Here is a 23,334-nt window from a genome sequence, read left to right on the forward strand (position 1 = left end):
GTAAATTGGGTCATAATAATCCAATATTTGAGTCATTACATAAAACTACCGAGTACTAGGATGCCTCATACAAATCTGAACGAACTGAGTAATTTCAAACAACCTGACAATGCAAATAAATTCTGGTGTATAAGTAAATCACGAAGAACAAATCCTCAATATTTTTTCTTGAATAAGTATAATGAAAGATTAAAGGGATTGCTGGTAAAGGAGATGGAGGATATGGAGGAGTGGTGAAGAAGATGAAGTTGATGATATTGAATAAGTTATCTAATTAATCACGCACAAAAAATCTTAATTGACAGAAGAATAATGCAAGATTTTAGGGATTTCCATAACAAGACACTTGACAAAATATCATTTCTATCCTTATACGTTTTTTTTATGTTTAAAATGATAATACTTAAGAAATTAATGGAGCCATTAGATCTTTTAATCTTAAGATCAGATCAGCTAATCCTATGGTCCAAAATCGGCCTATATTTCTTGATTTAAAGGCATTTTTGTTTTGATCATTTCCCTATATATATATATATATATATGATCAGAATAAAAATTAAGGGTTTAGTTTTAATTTGGGGAAAGGCAAAACCCAACACAACCTGGATACGTTGTGACTAGGGGTGTAAATTCGGGTACCCGCGGGTACCCAAACCCGAAAATTTGAGTACCCGAACCCGAAATCTAAAAAATATCATACCCAATACCCGACCCGTATGTGAATTCGGGTACCCTAATACCCGATGCGGGTAGCCGAACCCAACTAATCGGATACCCATAAACCCGGAATTATTATATTTAATTATTCTTTTATATAAATTAAATTGTGATGAGAATAGAAATTATTAAAAATAACACAATACTTATACTATATATTGACTATAATTCTATATTATATAAAACAGACGTAGACATTAGACAAATAGACACTACTTAATTTTAAAATAATTTTTTTTTTGGTATAATTGAAGCATAAAAGAAATTAAAATAATTTTTTAAGACGTTAAATGAACATGTAAATAAAATGGAGAAAGAATAACTAATTAACTATATATTTTCAAAAGATAACAAGTAAGAACATAAATAATGCAACATGAACCGAACACGAATGTAAAGAAGTATTAAATCTGCATGTGATTAAATAAAATTACCCCAGGTTTACCCTACGGGCCATAGGCCCTATACTAAATAAAAATATTTATCACAAATACATAATTAATCGGGTATTAGTCGGGTACCCTAATACGGGTTTCGGGTACCCTAAACCCGAAAAATCCTAACATTAACTACCCAAACCCATACTCGAACTCATAATTTCGGGTTTCGGATACCCAAAACCCGTCGGGTATTGAGACTGGGTCGGGAATACCCGAAACCCGCGGATTAAATTTTCAGGCCTAGTTGTGACCACCACTTACAAAAAAAATGTGGCCATCACTTTCAAAATATTTAAAAATTTCGTTCCCATTTAACGACCATAATTTATAGTCATGATTAAACGAATAGTGGTAAAATATTTTTATTCCAATTTTAAGCCAACCATGTGGTCGTGTAGTGTAGTTTCATTGACGACATGGAAAGCTAATTGACCTAACCATCATTATTATTATACAATGCACACCAGAATTGCCACCTAGCAAAGATCATTCATTCACTTGATTTTCATATTTTACCAAAAATAAAATTTATGAATGAAAAATGCTAAAAGCCAAAAACTAACTCCCTAGAACATTAACAATACAAATCATAATAAAATCAATAAAACATCAAAACCACATTAATTTTGAACAAAAAAAAGTCCACAAATGATTAAAAAACACACAATTAAAAAATACAATGTCACGATTGATTAATTCTGAGATGGTTTTCCTTCAATTATTGGATTAGGAGTTCGAATCACTAGTGAATATAAATGGAAAATCATTAAAAATTCAACCTCCATATAGAAATTTCCAATCCAAACACTCCATTCTATTTTTGGTCACCATTAAGCGAAAATCGATCTTGATGTAAACCTAACTAATGTGTGATCTTCCTCGATCCTCATCTCCTAATTAAAAAATGATGCTTTTACTTAGATAAATTCGAATCCAATATGATAGACCGATCAACAATTTAGCCAAATATTCATATTTCAACCTAATTCGATCAATATTGACAATTTAACATTTATTGTTACTTGGACAAAAGTACCCAATAAAAGAATAAAATATGTAAGTGCGATATTTAATCATTAGTTTCGAATATATAAACCGATAAAAACATAATGTTGTCGCCAATAACTAATGGAAATTGTCTCAACATTCCAAATAAAGGAAGAAATCAAATTAAAATTTTACTCGTGGAAATTCAACTGCGGCAACCAACTAATTAAACAGATGAATTGAATATATATGAAATATGGAAAGTCATTTTAGGCGTTGGTTGGATTTTATTTTGTTCAATTTTTTTATAAATATTTTGGTTTACTAGAGTTGAGTGGCAAGAGCACTATCATCTCATGGTCATAGTCTAGATTGGTAAATTAAAAACGCGAGAGAAGAATTGATCAAATAGATAATGGTAGGGTTATAACACATGGAAATATCAACTTAGACTAAATCAATTAAACTATATGTGACGTTATCAGTTTTTTATTTATATTTTTTGTATTATATTATATTAAGTACTAGTATATGGTTAGTAGCTATTTAAATAATGAAGCTTTGTCAATTTTGTAGTCAATATCATGATCTTTCGGTTTAAATTTTTGTTGGTTAGAATTATGGTTTGACCTACTAGATTCATTTATATTTCCTAACTTGATGTGATAATATCCACTAAATAATAATGGAGCATTAACATTAATATTTCGAAACATATCAAGTGATGCATTTTTATATTAGATTCACTTTTTTACCAACTGAATCTCGTAAAACATGGGCCATAAAGTTATTATTACACTAAAAATGGTGTAAAATGAAATGCTTTTAATGATTGCTTAATTTTTATTTTTTTTAATAAAAGCGGCAAAGGCCGGTAAAAAAAACAAACTAAGGAGGGTATGAAATACCTAATCTATTACTATGAAGCAACCAAAGGTTGTGTCTTAAGAACATGAACACCTCTCTAAAAACCATAAGGAAAATGTGACAAAAAATCGGTAGAATAATTCCCTTCTCTATGCACATGGTGAATCGTTACGGCATCAAACTCTTTAGAATAACCCACAAACCTTATGCACTATGGAGCGACAGTTAATAGACACTTCATTGCATCCCATAATCATAGAGACATTAAAATTTTAAATAGCAAAGTTCCTAATCTTTTGTTAGCTCTGTGTGCTTTGCCATTAAAGGAAGGAAGTTTGGCCTACCATCCAATTTGCCGCATTCATGATCTTTAGCTACTCCATCCTAATCCTAAAGCATAGATTATACTATAATTACTTTCAATTTAACTATTGAAAATAGAGTGGCCATATTCTTTCAACTAAAAGAGAAAGAATATCAATAATGTATTTTTTGGGGATAACAGTACTTCTATTAGCTAAAGTTAAACGACAAGAATAGATCAATAAATTGGTGCAATGTATCAAAAATGAAGCTTGATAAATATCATTGATGAGATAAATCGGTTGTTATTGTTTTACCAATGTAAAATACTTTTATTTTGCTCTATAAGCGGCAATGAAAATTTATATTCCTATTATAAATAAGATCTTAAGTGGAAATGAAATTTTAAATTTTTCATAGAAAAACTAAAACTAATACAAAGGTAGAAAAGAGATGGGAAATAATCAATCAACCTATGTGAGGAAAAAAAACTTTTCTCTCAGACAATTAATCAAACAGGTTCTGGGCAGTAATCTTAAATAGTTAAATTGAATGAGCGCAGCATCATTGGATGCATTTTGTTCCATGCTCCACAGCCATAAACTACAGTCTTGTCGAATCATATCATTGTTACACTTATCAATCGCTATTCACGACGATTTTAGTTAAACACGACTTATATTGACGATAACTACGAATAATCACCAAAAAAAAAAAAAGAAAACTACGAATAATCACCACGATCAGTCAACGCTTGTCGTTATTATTTCTCATATTTCTGATTGAGACTGTCGAAATCTCGTACAACATGGGGAATAATGCAAGCATTAATTTCCTATTTTGAATTATATCCCAATTTAATTTAATTTTAAAATAATGTAGTACAAGAAATAAACAATAAAAAGAAAATTATAAGATGAGATCCACGAATAGTGTTAGAGAAAACATACATAGTAGGAGCCGGCTAAGGAACATATAAGTGATAAAACGCTTAATCAGGTCTTGCGACTTGCCCCTCTCTCTACTCGAGTGCCGACGCGGCTCACCCGTCTCTATGTGGTCTCACAAATCGGACGGTAAATATCCTTCTCCTTTGAAATCTCCTTTGAACTTCTAATTGTCCAATTGGAATTGTTGAATTACAAAGAATGGTATTGTCCGTCGCCTCACAATTGCGTAGACCTGAGTTCGAATCACCGGCACACATTTTTGTTTCAATTTCAATATCGATTTTTGTTAAGTGGTTAGTACACAAACTGATCGATTATTATTGTCGGTTAGTATATTAACGAAAACTTATCTATATCATGTTCTAGTTCCCTCCTAGTGCATCAGTAAGTTAATTGATCAATCAGTTCGATTATCAACGTAACCGACCGATGCCATCCTTAATTAGATTCAAAATTCATAAAATAATCAGCCATTATTTATTTTTCTTTTAATTTATTATTTTAATACGCGGCGAGTAGTGGTGCTTTTTGGTAGAAGGCGAAATAGTGGATTCATATTTTGTAAAATCTGAATTATGTACCCACCATGGATGGATACAAATATTGGTAGAGTCAAATGCCCACTTCACATTAGAATATAGTGTCTTTGATAAATAATTCAAAACCAATACTTTTCACCACATCTTCTCTATTATTTTCTCTAGTTTTCAATAAACCCACAACCGCAACGTGTCACCTCATAATTAGCAGCCGATTTCTTTGAAACCCGAAATCATAAAAATCCAATCTTAATTTTTTGCATATTTCATTGTCTTTAAAAGGGAGAATTTATTCTATTGGTTAATCACCATCTAACTAATTTCTTTGCTGTCAGGCTGTGAGCCCTGAATTCAGACATGCACTCCAGATTGCTTCCTTGCAAACTTTGTAACCCAAGAATTTTCTTAAAAAGTTAGATGTTCTAGTGGATAAAATTAGATGCCAAATTGGCCAAGAAGCATATTTTTTTAGAGATAGTAGATTAAATTTAAGCATCTTAACTCTTGCATTGGACATTAAGCCCAAGGTGAGTATAATATTGATAATAGTATATAGATTTGCATAGTCTTGCAAATTGCAACAAATATCTTTACTTCACTTTACCACAACCAATTTGATCCGTCATTTGAATCCTTTTAAGAGAAAAATCTTGTTATTGGCAAAAAATAATTAGGTATTAGTAGTAGTGTGTGACAAGTTTACGGCTCAAAAAAGGCATGCACCAATTTATTCTTTAATCATTTCACACTATAGTTATACTATTAATTGATGCATTTCAAGATTTCCTCAATGTCATTCTCTGTCAATAATATTCTCAGGAAAAGGCAAATGATTTTGGAATTTGCAAGCATTAGTTGTGTTAATTTGCGGTCCTTATTCTCTCGTTAAGGGGGATTTTCTTGCGGGGTCGAAAAACGGGCCGGATTATTTGTGCTGGGCCTTGAAGCCCGTTATAATTAGCCACCGGCAACAAGATTTATCGTTGGGAAAATCCAAGACGAACAAAATAACATGGGCCAACGTAGACAATTGGCCCATGTTTTTTTTTCATCTTGGGTTTTTCCGACGTTAAATCTTGATGCCGTTTTGCATATTATATTGTTCTTGTTGTGTGTCATTTTTTTTTTTTTTTTTTTAACAAATTACAATCTTATTTTGCAATTCATTTCCACAGACAAACTCAACTGAATCAGTTCCAAAATCAGACATGCGATTTTAGTCCCTTCTTTGCTACCACTCTCTAATATTCCCACAGTAGAGGCCATGGCATGTCTTGCATAGTTATAGTATTATTTAAAACCGTGTCACAAGTTATATTTAGAAATCATTAATACCATGCCTCGTGTTAGAAGTTAGAACAATTCCATCAGAAAGAACAAAATGTCTAAGTACTATAAATAATTGTAGAACTATAATCAGACACAAAGATAAATGAGAAATCATTATCGATTTTATTTGAATTTAAAAGAAAAATTCATGATCACTCATTTGATATTTCCCCATAAGTGTAAAGATATCATTAGGTGGGGTTGGCTAAAAATCCAAATTTTGATTTTTATAGCTAGGCAGAATGCAAGGATACTATTAGACTATAGTAGAGTTCCATAACACAAAAAAAATATTAGTAGAATATATGAATGGAGCCCATTTTTCTTAACCATTGTTCATAGAATTACATTTTAGTGGACTGAGTTTATTCCAAAGAATATACCATACTATTCAAGCAATGCATTGCATGTTTGAGTGCAGATAATGCAATGATGGTAAAAGTTGACCATCCTTTCTTGATTATCTCAATGTTAGTTCATTATATTTGACAATTCCCACACTCTAAGGTCCTCATACTTTGGGAAATATTTTTATTTATTTATTTTTATATAAAGAAATGTTGTTGGTGATCATGTGCCTATACATAAAGGGCTGATCATGGCCTAGGTGAAGAAGATTGGAGATAGGGATAATGATAAAGATGTATTTTGTTCAATTTGTGCTTATTTTTGGGGTGAGTGGGGTGGGTGTTCCTCTTCTTATTTTTGTATTGAAAAGTGCTCATTTATTTTATGTTCATAATTTGCTTATTTTAAATAGAGTGATGTTGGGTCATAAACTGAAGGAAATGATTTCTTCTGCTTTCATATGTTTCTGCACTTTAGTTTGTCAACTACATGTTCTCATTATAGTGTTGTGTGAGAATCAGAAGTCTTATGTTTTTTCAAGGTTTGATTTGTGGACAAAAAATGATTGGATTTGTTTCAATTGTGTGTTCATTATTAATAGGGACGAAATACCCATTTGTTTTAGTAAACACAACTTAAATTTATCCACATATATAAAAAATGTCATTGATAAACCCTTCACCATCTCCCAACATATACAAATTTTGAGTAAGCACGAGAAAAAAGTGTAATCTTGTTTGTTCATATCAGTGTTTGTAGAAGGTACTCCCTCTGTCTCATTAGAAATGAATTTTTTTCCTTTTTGGTTTGTCCTATTAAAAATGAAACGTTTCTAAAAATAAAAACAATACCCTCTCTACTTTTTCTTCTCTCCTACTTTACTCTCTCTTCATTAACTCACAAAATAACATTACATAAAATTACGTGCTGAAAAGCAAATGTTGCATATTTAGTGGGACGGAGGGAGTATATAGTATTCATAGTCAAGTGCAGACACGGATCTAATGTGCAAGCAGGAGGGGCAAATGCCCTCCCTCAAAATTTCATATCTATATATAAAATCTATTATAGAAAAAAATTAATATTAGTTTCTTCTTTAAATGTCCCTCCTCAAATACTTCAAATGTCCCCACATGTATTTTTACCCCTGCAATGATCATTTTTTGGATCCGTCCCTGATCAAGTGGATCAGATTCCTAACGAATTATATTCGTGTTTAATCTTATCATGTTCACACGATAACGATCCCAATATATTTTTACTTGTTAGCCTTGATCCATAACAAGCATTGCGCCATTTTTAATGTTTGTGTTGGTTGTAATACGAAGTCTCTCAAATTCTAAGAAACACAAAAAATGAAAAAAGTGTGTAAATGTAGAGTGGGCTTCCTAGGCCCATTAATGAATACCAAGCCCAGACCCAATGTTTTAGTAAATGTTTGTAATACTTAGTTGAGGTGGTTGACATTATAATTATACTCCATTACATGGATTCTTCTATATATTTCACAAATGTTACCAACCTATCCTGAAACTCTTAAAATCTCGTTTATTATAAAACAAAATATATTTGAAAAATCAAATCACATGAAATTTTATACTCCTACAAAAAAATTTAAGATATGAAAAGCCTTGGAGATTCATTGATATTGAAGGGAAAAAAATCAACTATATATATATGCATATATTGTTCGTTAACTTTTTTCTTAAATGACTTTACACTCGTGACCAAGCAATACTCAATTTATAATTCTGTAATAAATAGTGTGTAGGTGTAGTAGTATAAGTGTATAAAATACTCCTATTTCATACACTTAGTATATCACAGACTTTGAAATAATGTACAGATTTTCAACTAGGGAGCACAAAATAACCAAAATTCGAATATCCGGTCCTAATCAAATTGAAATTTAAATTTCGGTTCAGTTTTTTCGATTTTTCTGTTCGATTCGGATCGAAAAAACCAAAAATACATTTTTTTCATTTTAATGAAAAATGAACTACTCTATCTATGTCGATTTATATTAATAAATTTAATAAAATTTAGATTTTATAAAAACTACTACTATAAGTTTGGATATGTTAATCGGTAGATGCAATATAATTTTTGTATTAATTATTGAAAATTAATTTTTGAATTTTCATTTTTTTTATATATTGTGCAATTTTGGTTTTTCAGGTTAGATTTTTATAGTTTAGTATTTTGGTTTTTTGGTTTTTTGGATATGTTCATGAGATTTTGGTTTTTTTGGTTTAGATCAATTTTTATAGTTCGAATTTTGATTTTTTGAATTTGATTTTTCGCATAATTCAGTTCAATATTTGGAAAAAAAAACCCAAAACAGAAACTTGAATACTCATTACTCACCCTATTTTCAGCTCTTATGACAAGTTTGGAATTCATAAATCATACTAATGGTCATTTTTTTCTATAATCAAGCTATGATGCCAACACGCAGATCCCAACCGTTCATTCTGATTGGTCACACTTATCAACGGCCATGATTGCGTTAGAATGCTCAGCATTTTAATCGTCGAAACCTTTATTTTGGATTTATAAATCATCAAGAAATAGTTATATTCAGCAAAATTAAATAACTAAAAAAGAAAAAAAGGAAAATTCACCTTCATCTCTTCGATCGAATTTTGCTACTCTTTTTGGCTCGGTTTGTTGTGGGACTGCAAAACCCCCCATTCTATTCCTCTCTCCCCATTTCGCATACCAATAGCTCTTGATCGCAGCATTCGACTGCGTATTGCTCGGTGGATCTTGCTGTACGATCGATTGCCTTTCCCAGCTGCAGAGCTTGCTGTAGAAAATGGTGAGTCGTATTGCTTCCGTATTTCTGCTGATTGATTTCGCGCATGCGGCTGGGTATCAGATCTGGAAAATATTTGGAGTATCTGTCAGTTTCATGTCTTTGATATGCGTGGGAGATTCGGCATTCTAATTGCTTTAAATTTGGTGTTGGATTTTGTGATTTGTTTGGATTGGTTTGCGGCTTGTTTGAGATCTGGAGCTGCTGTTATTGTTTGCTGACTCGACTTTTTTGATTGCTTGCTTTGGTGTTGGATTTTCTGGTGGTGTGCTGCAGCCGCTCAGACTAGAAATCAAGGTATTCATTTTACAATTTACATTGAGAATTTATTTTTGTTGTGTGAATGAGTGATTAGTCGATGCTGATAAATTTGATTTGTTCTATCAGAGGAAACTTGCGCAAAGATCAGAAAGAGTAAAGTCTGTGGATCTACATCCAACAGAGCCATGGTATGCGAAGCCCTTGCAACCACGTTTATATTAACTTTTCGGTCCTTTTGTTCTGTTTATTAGTATTACTTTAGTTCTAGGCTGTGATCTGCTTCTTCTCTTTGGTTGGCTTACTTGTATATATATAATTATATATAAATTTTGCATTTGCACGCCTTACTGAGATGTGGGATAACAAGTAGTACAATTTAGATGTCTGTTTCATTGCTTAAAATTTCTCATTGCTTCTATGATTTCTTGTGCGTCCTCAGGATATTGGCGAGTCTGTATTCGGGGGTTGTTTGCATCTGGAATTATCAGACCCAGGTATGCAGAATACTATTGCATGTGTAATTTCAATCCTATAGAAGATTTTAATCATACTGAATACATGGACATTTCTTAGATGCTTGTGTAATTCTGTATCTCTAATTATTTGATTTTGACATGGTAGAAGGCCTGGCTAAATATGGCAATGCAATTTTGTGCTGTGATGAAAATACAGCTAATCTTTTGTATCAGAGAATAAAAGTCTTCTATTAAGAAACTAGAAATTTGTTATAGGAAAAGCATCCCTTTTCGCAAAGGGATTAGTGATTCCTGGAAAGGTGATGACAGTCTAGCTAAAGATACAAATAAAAAATATTTAAACATGTGTGAAACAAAATAATCCTTGAATATTTATGATTTGAGAGCGATTGAGCAAGTCCAAACTTCATTAATTCCCATACCACTTCGATGAATTATGCTTGATCCTCAAAGATCTGCATACTAATTGTAGCTGTGATGATCAATGGCTGGAAGATTAATCCCTTAATGCTTGACTGCTTTTGCATGTAATACCTAGAGTAGAAAAACAAAATTTTGACTGAATGTGACAATGAAACACTATATGCCAAGACATACCAGTTTGGGGAAAGAAGAACTTTAAGATGCATTTTGCAACCTCTCGTATGCAAGTTACTTTCCAAGTCTAATAAATATAAGAAGGCCTGTAGTTTTCTAGACATAGAGATCCAGATAGGTTTCAAGAAAGGAAGCATGGTAAGATTGAGTTGAAAAGGATTTGCATGAGAACTTTCCAAATGGATCCTTGAATTACCTTCTAACATCTTCTTCACGCTCTAATATGAGATTCGGAATAGAACTTCTTTCAATTTCTTTAGCAAGGAGCACAAATTTCAAAGAAATAGAAGAGTGACGGTAGATATAATCTGACTGTTGCTGATATATTCTCCTTCTTCGAGCTTCCAAGAGCTTATAAACCTTTAAAACTTGTAGTTTCTAAAGTCTTGATCTTTTCAGGATTAAAGTAGCATCACCATTGTGCAAAATGATGCCACCATCAAATACTTACTGCTTTTCAATTTTCCCAATAATAATGTATTCTACTCCTTTCACACACTTGTCCACTACCTTAGAAGTAGGTTCCTTGAAGGATTTAATCTTTTTAACTTGTTCTGTACTCTGCAAAATGGTGACATGTACAGAATAAATGTTTATGTTCATCTCAATAGAGAATTGAAATCTTATATGCTATGTGATAACTTGCTATCTGAAGTTACCCTCTCTGCTATGTTTTTATACACTTGAATTTTGTTCTAAAAGTTTATTATTATTGCTGCAGATAATGGTTAAATCTTTTGAGGTTACTGAACTTCCAGGTGCACAACTTGAACCTTTTGTGTTCCTTTTCGATAAAGAAGTTTAAATTGTTTTTTCATGTTGGTAGAATCCCTTTAATGATAATTCCTTACAAAACAATGCAGTTAGATCTGCTAAGTTTATACCACGAAAGCAGTGGGTGGTTGCTGGTGCTGACGACATGTTCATTCGTGTCTACAATTACAATACGATGGATAAGGTTAAAGTATTTGAGGCCCACACAGATTATATCAGGTGTGTGGCAGTTCATCCCACTCTCCCCTATGTGTTGTCATCATCAGATGACATGCTCATAAAGCTCTGGGACTGGGAAAAGGGGTGGGCATGCACTCAAATATTTGAGGGTCACTCCCACTATGTGATGCAAGTGACTTTTAATCCCAAAGATACCAATACTTTTGCTAGTGCATCACTCGATCGCACAATTAAGGTATACAATGGTTCTCTCTAAGTCAGTTTTTTCTGAAGGTTTAGTTAAGTGTGTGTGATGTGATACATATCTGTTTGTTTTCTCTTTGTAGATTTGGAACCTTGGCTCCCCTGATCCAAATTTTACCCTTGATGCTCACCTGAAAGGAGTAAACTGTGTTGATTATTTTACTGGTGGTGATAAACCTTATTTAATCACTGGCTCTGATGATCACACTGCTAAGGTACCTCGTTTTTCTTTCTACATCTGTTGTCATGAGATTGTATGTGCATAATCTAAATTATCTGGAGAACTTGTAAACAGGTGTGGGATTATCAGACAAAGAGCTGTGTCCAGACACTAGAAGGCCACACACATAATGTTTCGGCAGTTTGTTTCCACCCTGAACTTCCCATTATAATAACAGGTTCTGAGGATGGTACAGTTCGCATATGGCATTCCACCACTTATAGGTGAGTTTATGGTTTTATGCTTGTAGCTGAGTTACACTAGTTGAGTTTTTTCAAACCCTGTTTTTCCAACCAATTAAATAGCATTCATTACTGCAAAAACCATATTACAATCATTTTCTCCTTTTAATTTTCCCACGCGGAGTAGTTTTTTTTCCCATAAATTGTCTGCACCACCTACAAATTTTTAGTTAGTTGGATTGATTGCTGAAACGTAAATCTTCTGGGTGTTGTTATTATACATCTGTGTCTCAAATCAATATTTTTTCTTGCTGATATTGTATACACGTTTTGTTAGTCTTTTTTTTTTCTTGCATTCTCTTGCTATGCTGTCATGTCACTGTTGAGAATGGTGAACTGAATGCACATGTGTGTGTGCGTGCGTGGTATATATTGATTTATCTGTAATTCGTTATGTTTGTACGTTGTAGTATTTTCTACATAAGATTTTGGATGCACATTGATTGATGCCTCACAAGTCACTTCATTATTTTGCAGACTTGAAAACACATTGAATTATGGACTTGAAAGAGTTTGGGCAGTTAGTTACTTGAGAGGATCACGACGGTAAGTTTATTTTCACTGTTACTTGAAAAAGTAATGTATGCATTTATATTTTAATTGGAGGGGGCACCTGGATTTGATGAGTTTTATCTGCAGGGTTGTAATTGGCTATGATGAAGGAACCATAATGGTAAAGCTCGGTAGAGAGGTGCCTGTTGCAAGCATGGACAATAGTGGGAAAATCATATGGTCTAAGCATAATGAGATCCAGACTGTCAACATTAAGAGTGTTGGGGCCGATTATGATGTATGGCACTTCGTGGTTAATAATATAGTTCTGAATACAGTGTACTATCCGAAATTACTTTATATTTCTGTCTCAGGTTGCTGACGGAGAGAGATTGCCTTTAGCTGTGAAGGAGTTGGGAACCTGTGACCTTTATCCACAGGTTAGTGTCCCTAGTCTAAAAGCAAATTCATGTCTCTTAGTTCTGTATTTCTAGAATATTCTACTGTGTTGTACACTTCATTTATTTTGTTTATGTATCATTTGTTTATATTCATTTAGGAGTCATATTGTTAGTTATTTGTCATAGTGCTGATGATAAACCATGCAAACTCTCAACTCTCAACTAGTATGTAATAAGCGTGGCTTTATTATAGAAATGGTCATCTCAATCATGTAGTGAGACTACCTCTAGCCTATGGCTACTGTTCATGGAGAACTTGGATCATGACAGGCTTCTTAATAAAGAAATATCTAGAGTTCATTTCCATTCCCACTCTTGCTTGATAGTTGGAAAGAGATGTCTCTTTTATCATGTTGTTGGTGCTTGTTGTTCATATTTTTATTCACTGTTTGGCTGATTTTATTTTGCATTAACTTTCATAGCCATGTACTTTTGACAGAGTTTGAAGCACAATCCTAATGGTAGGTTTGTTGTTGTATGCGGGGATGGTGAGTACATCATATACACAGCTTTGGCATGGAGAAACAAATCCTTTGGCTCGGCTTTGGAATTTGTTTGGTCAACGGAAGGAGAATATGCTGTTAGGGAAAGTACATCAAGGATTAAGATCTATACTAAAAATTTCCAGGTACATCAAGGATTAAGATCTATACTAAAAATTTCCAGGTTGGTTTTGTCCTTTTAATGCCATTTCCTTATCCTTCTTTTTTGAGAGGAGGGGGGGATCCAGAACAAATGATTGCTGTGCTGCTTTTTCTCTAGCTTGAGATCATCCAGCTTACATCATCCTTCATTTTTTGCAGCAGTTTTATTTCGCTCATAATTTCATAGTCATTTCATGTATGATGTGCTTTTAATTTCGTCTGTTTCTGTGAATTTATTATACCTCAGTAGGTTGTTTTAATTTATCTGTTCAAAAATAATACTAGGAATGATGTCTCTTTCAGGAGAAGAAAAGCATCCGCCCTACATTTTCGGCTGAGCGCATCTATGGTGGCATATTATTGGCAATATGCTCAAATGATTTTATTTGTTTCTATGATTGGGCTGAATGTAGGTTGATACGTCGAATTGATGTCAATGTTAAGGTGAGGAAGTTAAATCCATGATACATTTGTCAATCATGTTAATGTTGTCAGCTTTCATCGTATACAATATGTTCCATGTGGTTATTGATTCTTATGGCAATCCATTTCAGAATCTTTACTGGGCTGATAGTGGGGATTTGGTGGCCATTGCCAGTGATACGTCATTCTACATACTTAAGTATAATGTAAGTATATTATTCACCTTAATGTCCTTCTGAATTTGTGTCATAGTTTTTATTTAGTAGTGACTGGATCAGCCTATCTGTTGCAGCGGGATATAGTTTCTGCCCATCTGGATAGTGGGCGATCAGTAGATGAACAAGGGGTGGAAGATGCTTTTGAGCTTCTTTATGAAATTAATGAAAGAGTACGAACTGGTCTCTGGGTTGGGGACTGTTTTATCTACAATAACTCGTCTTGGAGGCTTAATTACTGTGTCGGTGGTGAGGTATATTATAATATTCTGTAGTTAATATACTTATAAATACGAGAATAAACACATATTTATGTCAAGTCAATGTTTATTTATGTGCCATCATAGGTGACAACTATGTTTCATTTAGACCGGCCTATGTACCTGCTTGGGTATCTTGCTAATCAGAGTCGTGTTTTTCTCATCGACAAAGAATTTAAGTGAGTTCTTCACTCAATTCTAGAAGAAACTCTTTCATTCTCTTCCTTACATCGTGCGAGTGCATAATTCTGTTTAAACTTATTCCCTATGAGCCCAAATCTTCTAACTCTTTAAGTGAGGGAAGATAACCTTCCATCTTGGTTCTAGATCACTGAATATGTTTTATGAATCCTCTTTTCCAGTGTTATTGGATATACCTTGCTGCTCAGCTTGATTGAGTACAAGACTCTCGTGATGAGGGGTGATCTGGAGAGGGCAAGTAAGGTCCTGCAATCAATTCCAAAGGAGCATCAGAACAGGTCTTTAACATATTTAATGTTGTCATTTGACTTCAAAACTGTCTTAATTTACTTAATTCTCACTACCATTATGCGTGATTGTCATAAAAGCACCATATTTACGATATAGAGACATGCAGTTATCATCATTGATTGTGGAAATTATTTAGCTAGTTAAAATAATCTATTTACCTTATTAGCTATCATCACTACTGCTTTTCGATAAGTGAGAATGCTGTAAGCATACTTGTCTTGCTTTTATGAATAACAGACCACAGTAAGATCCAAGACATCAATAATTATCAGTTTTTCTGATTTGAACTGATGCTGCAATATACATCTCGGATTCTTCAACATTCTGGGTTTCATCCCGAGGTCAATAATGTTATAATATTCCTTATTCCCTGGAAAAAATTCAGACTAGTGAGAAATTGGAATATAGCGTGAAAAAAATTATTGAATATGCTGCATCCACGTTTTCATTTTTTTAATCATCTTATTTTATACTAGCGCATAATTTCCTAATACAGTAAATAATTTACTTCACATTTTAATATTATTTATTTTTTTGACAGTGTGGCCCATTTCTTGGAATCACGGGGGATGATAGAAGATGCACTTGAAGTTGCTACCGATCCCGACTACAGATTTGAGTTAGCCATACAGCTAGGAAAGCTAGACATTGCAAAGGTAAACTGCAGTGACTTGTTTGGTCAGCCTATCAAAAATTAAAAATATGTGGGGAGCATATTTCTTTCAGTAGTTTTTTTGTAAGGTTCTCATCTCTCTTGTGTTTTGTACTGAAGTTTCCTTTACAAGTCCATTTTCATTTTGTTCCTTACAGGAAATAGCAACAGATGCACAAAGTGAGGCTAAATGGAAGCAATTGGGTGAATTAGCCATGTCTAGCGGAATGGTATTCTCTTGATATCATGCTCTGCTGAAACTGATTAAATTTACTTTTCCGAAGACTTTAATTAAGATGAGCTGAATTTTTAACTATGACATCGCTGTCTTACATAAAACAAAGATATACTGCCTGTTCCTCACTTCCCTATCTAAATATGCTGTTTGACCAATGATAAATGAATTTTGATTTTTGACTTTTTCAATATAGTGTTTGTTGATATTCTCTCACATTTTTGATCTTATTGATATGTTTGCTAAACTTTATTTTGCGCGTGTTCTGCATTTCAGTTGGAGATGGCAGAAGAGTGTTTGAAGCAAGCTAATGACCTGAGTGGTTTATTGCTACTCTATTCATCTTTAGGAAATGCCGAGGGGATTAGTGAACTTGCCTCTCTTGCAAAAGAGCATGGTAAAAACAATGTTGCATTCCTTTGTCTGTTTATGTTGGGTAAATTGGAGGACTGCCTACAATTGTTGGTAGAGAGGTATGCAGTTTTGCTAAATTTGTCTGGTTAGACCATTACTTAAATGTTTTTACTAGTAAATCAAGAAAATCTTTACAGCAATCGGATACCAGAAGCTGCATTGATGGCTCGGTCTTACCTTCCAAGTAAGGTGTCAGAAATTGTTGCTCTTTGGAGAAAGGACCTCAACAAGGTAATGGCTTATGTGATTTCTGTGTTCTTGTTTGTGAGACTTTTGATTAAAATAAATGTTTTTTAAGTCTAAATAGAAGGAACTAATATCATGAGGTTGTTGACATGGATTTTCTTTTGGTTTGAATATTATCCACAGATTAATCAGAAAGCTGCAGAATCACTTGCTGATCCTGAAGAATATCCAAATATGTTTGAGGATTGGCAAGTCGCACTTGCTGTTGAAGCTAAAGCTGCTGAGACAAGGTTGGTATTCAGTTTGTAATATCCCGCTAGTTAGATAGCCATGGATTCGACTTTCTGTTGCGGGGTCTGTCTTTCCTTTCTTCAATTCCTAACATGTCATGAAATTCTGTTCTGATAGTAGTCAATAGTTATACATTCCACATTTGCATTTGTAGGGGTAATTTGCCTCCAGCAGCTGAATACATGCAACATGCTGATAGATCAACAGCAAGTCTTGTAGAACTCTTCAGAACCATGCAAATCGAAGAAGATGAGCACCTAGAAAATGGTGGCTTGGATTATGAGGTAGATTGTTTAATTTTTCATCCATTTTATTGTTAAATTACATAATTTTATATCATAAGCGGATCTACCCGTGCCTGATATCAGCATAAGTTTTCAGAGGAGATTTTTTTCATAAACATTCTGTAATTTGTGAGTTACTGCCTGGCATTGAAGAATGAACTAGCTGAAGGTTTAATTATCTTTAAGTATATTTTGTTGCATGATCATCTTTCTCCCACAATGTCAAAATCCAAACAATAGATATCTTGTGAGGTCATTGGTGCTGAGTGCTCATTATATTTCTCGAATTTGCTTAGGATGGAAAGACAAATGGTGAATTGTCACAAGAGCAGGATGATACACAAGTGGATGGGCATGATGAGAGTCATCAAGAGGCTGTTGTGGTGGATGGTGACCCTACAGATGGTGCTGTGCTCGTCAACGGAAATGAGGCAGAGGAAGAGTTGGGAGCGAATGATGGCGAAAAACCGTCAGCCTAAAAGCCATTTGTTGGAATGGTGTGAAAATCATAGTTTTGTTTCTGGTGATTATTTGATAATCTTTTAGCTGCTTGTTGACTTCCATTTATTGTAATTCTTGTACCTTTTTTAGTTATTGTATTCATCTATCATTTGCTGCATCTGTTTCATCTACCTCTAGAATTTCGGAGTTCAGCTAAATTGATAGTACATCATTAGAAACCATTGAGCTCTAGGAAATTTTTTGACATGTAATTAGGTTGGGACAAAATTTATTTCCTGATGTATAATATATATAAGTTCAACACTATCATGCATTTTGTGTGAAATTTTTCTCAAGTTCATTTGGAGATCAAGTCGAAGCTATCTAGATCTATAGGATAATCATGTGGTATTTATAATGTTAATTGGATTCTCTTATCTCATAATTTTCTACTCTATTATTCTATTAACTAACTGTTATTAACTCATATGGTTAGATCCTTATTTCTCCCTCTTTCTTGCTGAGTTGGCAGTGCTCACGCAACCTGGCTGAGTTCATTGAAGACAGATGGTTGCAGATGTCTGCTATATTTCTTGGTAAGAAGTGAGGATTGGTGTGCGAAATATATGTTATTGTGCTGATCAATTATTAGGATCTGTATGTGTCTAAATAGGTGTTGCTAATAGCATTTGATGACCCCATACTTGTTCATTAGATGCACATTTCATTGTCTGCTCTAAAAATATACTCGTTCTGTGAAATAAAGTCCCATTTTGACTCGCGCTGGTTTCAAGAAATGGAAAGGAAAGTGGATTGGAAACGCTAGTAGAGTGTGGCTCCTATACTTATAAAAATTGAAACAAGACTTTTAGCTGTGAACGTCATTTATGGTAAAATGGGACTTAATTTCGTGGACGGGGTTAGGACTTTTTAAAATTTCTATGACCCCGTCAGCTAACACTCCTATTTGAATAACTTAGTATTCAACTAAAGGGATTGAAGAACCTTAGTGATATGTAGTTTACGCTCTTTGTTCTAATATTTATATAATTTGTTGACCCATATTAAGACAACTGAAGTTTCCTTGTCACAGATATGCTATAGGTTGTTTGCCTGAAGACGAAGACTCGTCCTGCGATTATTGAAGACATACACAACGTAGACTTTAAGATGTTTTGCTTAGTACATTTTTATGCCGATCAATTATGGTTTTCTATATAGTCTGCGACCATAGTGACTTGATCCTGTCCGATCTTGTTTAGACGAATTAAGTTGTGTTCATCATCTAGTAGTCTACTTTAGTTGAGACATAGGCCGTTTCGTAAATCTCTTTGGTTCGTGGCGTTGTGAATCGTAGATACACAGCTGCACTATGGTACAAAATCTACCCACATCTCCTCATTGTCAAAGATGTTAATTTTAGTTTGTTCCACTTCGAATCAGTGTCATCCTCTCTCTCTAAACCTCAAATCTTTTCCCACTAAATTAAACTTTGGGAAATTATATTTCCTCTATCGTCTGAAATAGAGTTTTTGGAAATGGTATAAGAAATTGGTGAATATATTTAGGGATTGAGAGGAACTTTGACAAGTAGAAAGTTGAATCGTTGTGGAGAGGAGACACGTGTTTTGTAAATTTAGGAATTGTTTATACTAAGGATAAGATGGATAAGTCTGAATTACTAAAAATAGACAACGTTGTTTTTGAATCATCAATTTCTTCTAAATGTACCAAAATATACATATCACACTTGATAATTTTACTTCTTAATCAATGTTTCTATTTGGATTACTAATTTCTCAAAAGTAAACTTTTCAACAAATTAAAAGGATAATAAAGCAGGATCACTATAAAAATCTAGATAGATTAATTTGTTTCTCTTTCAAAATAGATTATGTTTTCGTACTCTTTGAATGTGGTGCAAACTTTTGAGCCAAGAAATTAATTCAAACTACAGTTTTTTAAAACACACACCGATAAATAGAAAATGAGATTACTATATAAAAAAGTAACAGAAAATGGTAATTGAAGGAAAAAAGAATAATAAAAGGGGGAAGTATTGCTTGATTGTTGCCCGCTCTCTCTCTCTTGCAAGCACGCGTTGTTCTAGGGTTTTAGCAGATCCGCACAAAATTCAAAAGCCAAGCAATTGAGGTTTGAATCGAGCATAGCCGAGCCCGTATCAGAGGTATGTATTTCCAATTTCTGCCGCATGCATCTATCCGGTTCCATTTCATTTTTCGTTTGTCAATTTTGTGGTGGCTCAGCTCTCTTTTTACCGAATTCTTTATATGTCGATTGGGCGCGTAAATGGATTTGATTTTGTGAAATTAGGTTTTTCTCATGTTGTATTTGCGCGAGTGTGGTCTGGCACCTCGATTAAACTCAAAGATGGCGGAAAGCTGAAATTATGTTCGGATGTGTTCGGTGTCTGTGTGTTTTGTTTATCCTTTTCTTTTTTGTTGAATTGGAGATGTGAAGTTAGTATTTTTCATATTGGGGAAACGAAACTGTAAGATATATGCGATACATTAGCACCTTCTCAAGCAGGAGGAACGAATTGATTTGAATGTGAAATTTTCGTTGATAGCTCTGATTGATGCTGAAATGGACCGATATTGATTTTTTTTCAATTGTCTGAATATGGACAGATTTCTGAGTGATCTACCTTCTTCTATGCAGAAATCATTGTTTTGCATTTTGTTGATTATTTTGATACAATTAGGGTGTCTAGCGTGCTGGTTATGTTGTGGTTTTGGCCCATAAATTCCTCGTTGAGTGTCTGACTCAAGTATTCTGGGTATGCAAGAACATGGTTCTTTAAGAATTTGCAATCTGTATCTTTCTTTGTAGTCCGCCTTTTTTCATGTATGGGTTTGGATATCTCTACTGATTTATATCCCAATAAGTTTAGTAGTAGCATAATTGATATTATATCAGAAATATTGATGTTTGCATATTGCATTTTACATTTATGATCAGCCATCCCATAGCTTCTTTTGTAGAGAAAACATAGGTTGCACACACAAAATGAAAATGTACCGCATAAGTTATTAAAGTATTTGGAGATAGAGCATGTAGATACAGGGGATAAAACTGTAGTAGATATGGTTAGACACCACCATATGGTTAGATGTATATTCCATAACTTCTGTAATTGGTATAGTTTTCTGGTGGGGTTTGGGGAAAAATTGGAAAAAAACTTCTTGTTATCCTTTGAGAGTTTGCTGAACAACCTGAAGTATGTGCTGATACCTTCTTGTCTTCTCTTGCCACTTCTCTCTCTTTCTCACCCACAAAATGCACTAACACACGTGCAGCCCAGGACACACTGCGTTTTGTACTCCATAGACTGGTTGTCGTGGGATTATCTGTTATATCCAACTGAAAAGTGAAAACAAATGGCTTCTCTTCGAAATTATGCCACCCCACCTGCCCTAAGTTAAAATTTTATTAGCCTTGTCTGGAACATCCAACATGGTTTCTAGCAGTCATCTTAGGAGCAATATCTGATTATTGAAAAAAAATACTAACACATAGCTTTGACAGATAATAGTAAAATCTGTAGTAATGCATTATTTTCTCATTTTGTGAATCTATTTATTAACTTTGCAATTATCAGTTAGAAACCTTTGGCATCATTAATTTGATTCATAAATTTATTTAGTATTTGAATACCCTAAGATGGAAGGGAGGTATGTGTATTTTGGCCTCTTGTACTTAGGAGGGGCTGGCCATATTATTCAAATGTGTCAGCTTAGGTTTTGGTATGGTTGCATGCAGGGACTGCTGTGTTCCAGTGGACTGAATAAAAACATCACTCTGGTTTTTATTTTTTACTAGCGATGGGAGATGCAGAAAACCTTCAGCCGTCTAAAAAGAGAGCTGCTGGAGTCCAACTATCTCGTGAAAACCCTGGACTGGATGACGATGGACCAGAACAAGAGGCAGGAACTTTTAAGAAAGCAAGTGATGATGTTTTGGCGCGAAGAAGAATAGTGAAAGTACGTCGCCCACAAGCGTCAACTCCAGCTGCCCCTCCTTCAACTGCTTCTAATCCTTTTGCTGCCATCCGGTTGGTTCCTCCTACTGCTATGTCCCCAGCTGCCCCTGCACAGGTAGAGGCACACAGTGGTCAGAGTAAGGACACTGACCAAATTGATGAAAGCAAATCTGACAATAGAGTTGATGAACAGTCAAAAGAAGAATCTACCAAAGATGGAAAGACTGATGTCAATGATGACAATTCTAAACAGCCTGAAGACAAGGTTGATGACTCCAAAGCTCAACCAGATGATAAAAATGCCAATGTTGTTGACCAAGAGAAGGATAACTCTGTGGCAGAGGAAGTTGTGGAAGGTGGGAATTCTGGAGATGGGGCTACAAAGTCTACAGAAGCTGATACTGTTGAGGCACAAACAGGGAAGGATGTAAAAGGTGATGGAGATGAAAAGGGTAACTCTGTGGCAGAGGAAGTTGTGGAAGGTGCGAATTCTGGAGATGGGGCGACAAAGTCTACAGAAGCTGATACTATTGAGGCACAAGCAGGGAACAATGTAAAAGGTGATGGAGATGAAAAGGAGAAAGAGAATGAGGCAGCTGCAGAAAAGAATGAAGAAGCTGCCCCATTTAGCTCATTTCGACAACTATCAAGTACCCAAAATGCTTTCTCTGGTCTGACTGGAACAGGGTTTTCTGGTACCTCATTCTCCTTTGGATCGATAACCACGGATGGTACTGCCCCGAAGATTGACAGTACCACCTTCAGTTTTGGTGTTTCTAATAATGGAAGCTCTTCTATCTTCGGTAGTGCTGGGGCAAGTACCATCACTAAGAGCGAGGGAACCAAATTTCCCCCCAAACAGGAGGTCCCTCTTGAAACCGGAGAAGAAAACGAAAATGCTGTTTTCACTGCTGATTCTATCCTTTTTGAATATATGGATGGAGCTTGGAAGGAAAGGGGGAAGGGGGAACTGAAGGTCAATGTATCCACCACAGGGACAGGAAAAGCCAGACTTGTTATGAGGGCTCGAGGAAATTATCGGTTAATTCTGAATGCTAGCCTTTTCCCAGACATGAAGCTTGCAAATATGGACAAGAAAGGCATCACTTTTGCGTGCGTGAACAGTGCTGGTGAAGGGAAAGACACACTTGCAACATTTGCCTTGAAATTCAAGGATCCTTCCATAGTTGAAGATTTCCGAGCAGAAGTCACCAAGCACAAGTCAACCGCACCAGTCGCACTCAGAACCCCAGAAAATTCTCCAAAGGCTGATGAATGATGAGCATCTTATTCCGTAAAACGCCCTCTCCCACTAGGTGACATTTAAAATGAGAGTTTTTGGGTCGTTTATGCGTCGTTAGTCTCTTGAAAATCATGTTTTTGGGTTAATGTACTTGGTTGGGCTCACTGATTATGCTGTTTGTTCTTCTAGAGACTTAATAGTGATAATTTCCCACATTCTATTGAACTCCTTTATATGATGAGATAACGTTTTGCTGCTACTCTTAGTTGTGATTATTTGCATGGTTACCTTTGTCCTTACTTTTTAG

The 23,334-nt window shown here is 34.5% G+C and overlaps 2 protein-coding genes across 6 annotated transcripts; both read left to right on the forward strand.

The window, feature by feature from the left end:
* Nucleotides 1–9,085: 9,085 nt before the first annotated feature.
* Nucleotides 9,086–19,213, forward strand: LOC125205839 (coatomer subunit beta'-2-like). 4 transcript variants are annotated; one of them, XR_007173859.1, is made up of 26 exons: nt 9,086–9,301; nt 9,575–9,595; nt 9,686–9,747; nt 9,999–10,053; nt 11,354–11,390; nt 11,496–11,821; nt 11,913–12,044; nt 12,125–12,273; nt 12,769–12,837; nt 12,931–13,081; nt 13,158–13,223; nt 13,684–13,872; nt 14,192–14,332; nt 14,443–14,517; nt 14,604–14,780; nt 14,874–14,965; nt 15,149–15,265; nt 15,820–15,934; nt 16,089–16,160; nt 16,442–16,638; nt 16,717–16,810; nt 16,949–17,055; nt 17,211–17,340; nt 17,637–17,863; nt 18,307–18,377; nt 18,875–19,213. XR_007173859.1 is itself a non-coding variant. In XM_048104991.1 (24 exons), the coding sequence occupies exons 1-24, from the start codon at nt 9,299–9,301 to the stop codon at nt 17,817–17,819; spliced, it is 2,760 nt and encodes a 919-aa protein (XP_047960948.1). In that variant the 5' UTR covers nt 9,086–9,298; the 3' UTR covers nt 17,820–18,108. The 4 variants fall into 4 exon arrangements, 1 of the variants encoding a protein (XP_047960948.1); XR_007173858.1 differs by having other exon boundaries at nt 18,314–18,377; XR_007173860.1 differs by having other exon boundaries at nt 17,637–17,837; nt 18,314–18,377.
* A 585-nt stretch (nt 19,214–19,798) lies between these two features.
* Nucleotides 19,799–23,286, forward strand: LOC125205840 (nuclear pore complex protein NUP50A-like). Of its 2 annotated transcripts, none has more exons than XM_048104993.1 (2): nt 19,799–19,969; nt 21,625–23,286. In XM_048104993.1, the coding sequence occupies exon 2, from the start codon at nt 21,627–21,629 to the stop codon at nt 23,061–23,063; it is 1,437 nt and encodes a 478-aa protein (XP_047960950.1). In that variant the 5' UTR covers nt 19,799–19,969; nt 21,625–21,626; the 3' UTR covers nt 23,064–23,286. The 2 variants fall into 2 exon arrangements, with proteins under 2 accessions (XP_047960950.1, XP_047960949.1); XM_048104992.1 differs by having other exon boundaries at nt 19,800–19,969; nt 21,565–23,286.
* The last annotated feature ends 48 nt before the right edge of the window (nt 23,287–23,334 follow it).

The sequence above is a fragment of the Salvia hispanica genome, chromosome 2, assembly GCF_023119035.1.
Source record: "Salvia hispanica cultivar TCC Black 2014 chromosome 2, UniMelb_Shisp_WGS_1.0, whole genome shotgun sequence".
Taxonomy (NCBI): domain Eukaryota; kingdom Viridiplantae; phylum Streptophyta; class Magnoliopsida; order Lamiales; family Lamiaceae; genus Salvia; species Salvia hispanica.

Excerpts from the sequence above, each read along its gene's own strand:
- LOC125205839 (XM_048104991.1), top strand. Across the intron at positions 13,224-13,683 it reads CCTGTGACCTTTATCCACAG|AGTTTGAAGCACAATCCTAA; the intron begins GTTAGTGTCCCT and ends TACTTTTGACAG. Across the intron at positions 14,966-15,148 it reads CTCATCGACAAAGAATTTAA|TGTTATTGGATATACCTTGC; the intron begins GTGAGTTCTTCA and ends CCTCTTTTCCAG.
- LOC125205840 (XM_048104993.1), top strand. The coding sequence starts at position 21,627 with ATGGGAGATGCAGAAAACCTTCAGCCGTCTAAAAAGAGAGCTGCTGGA.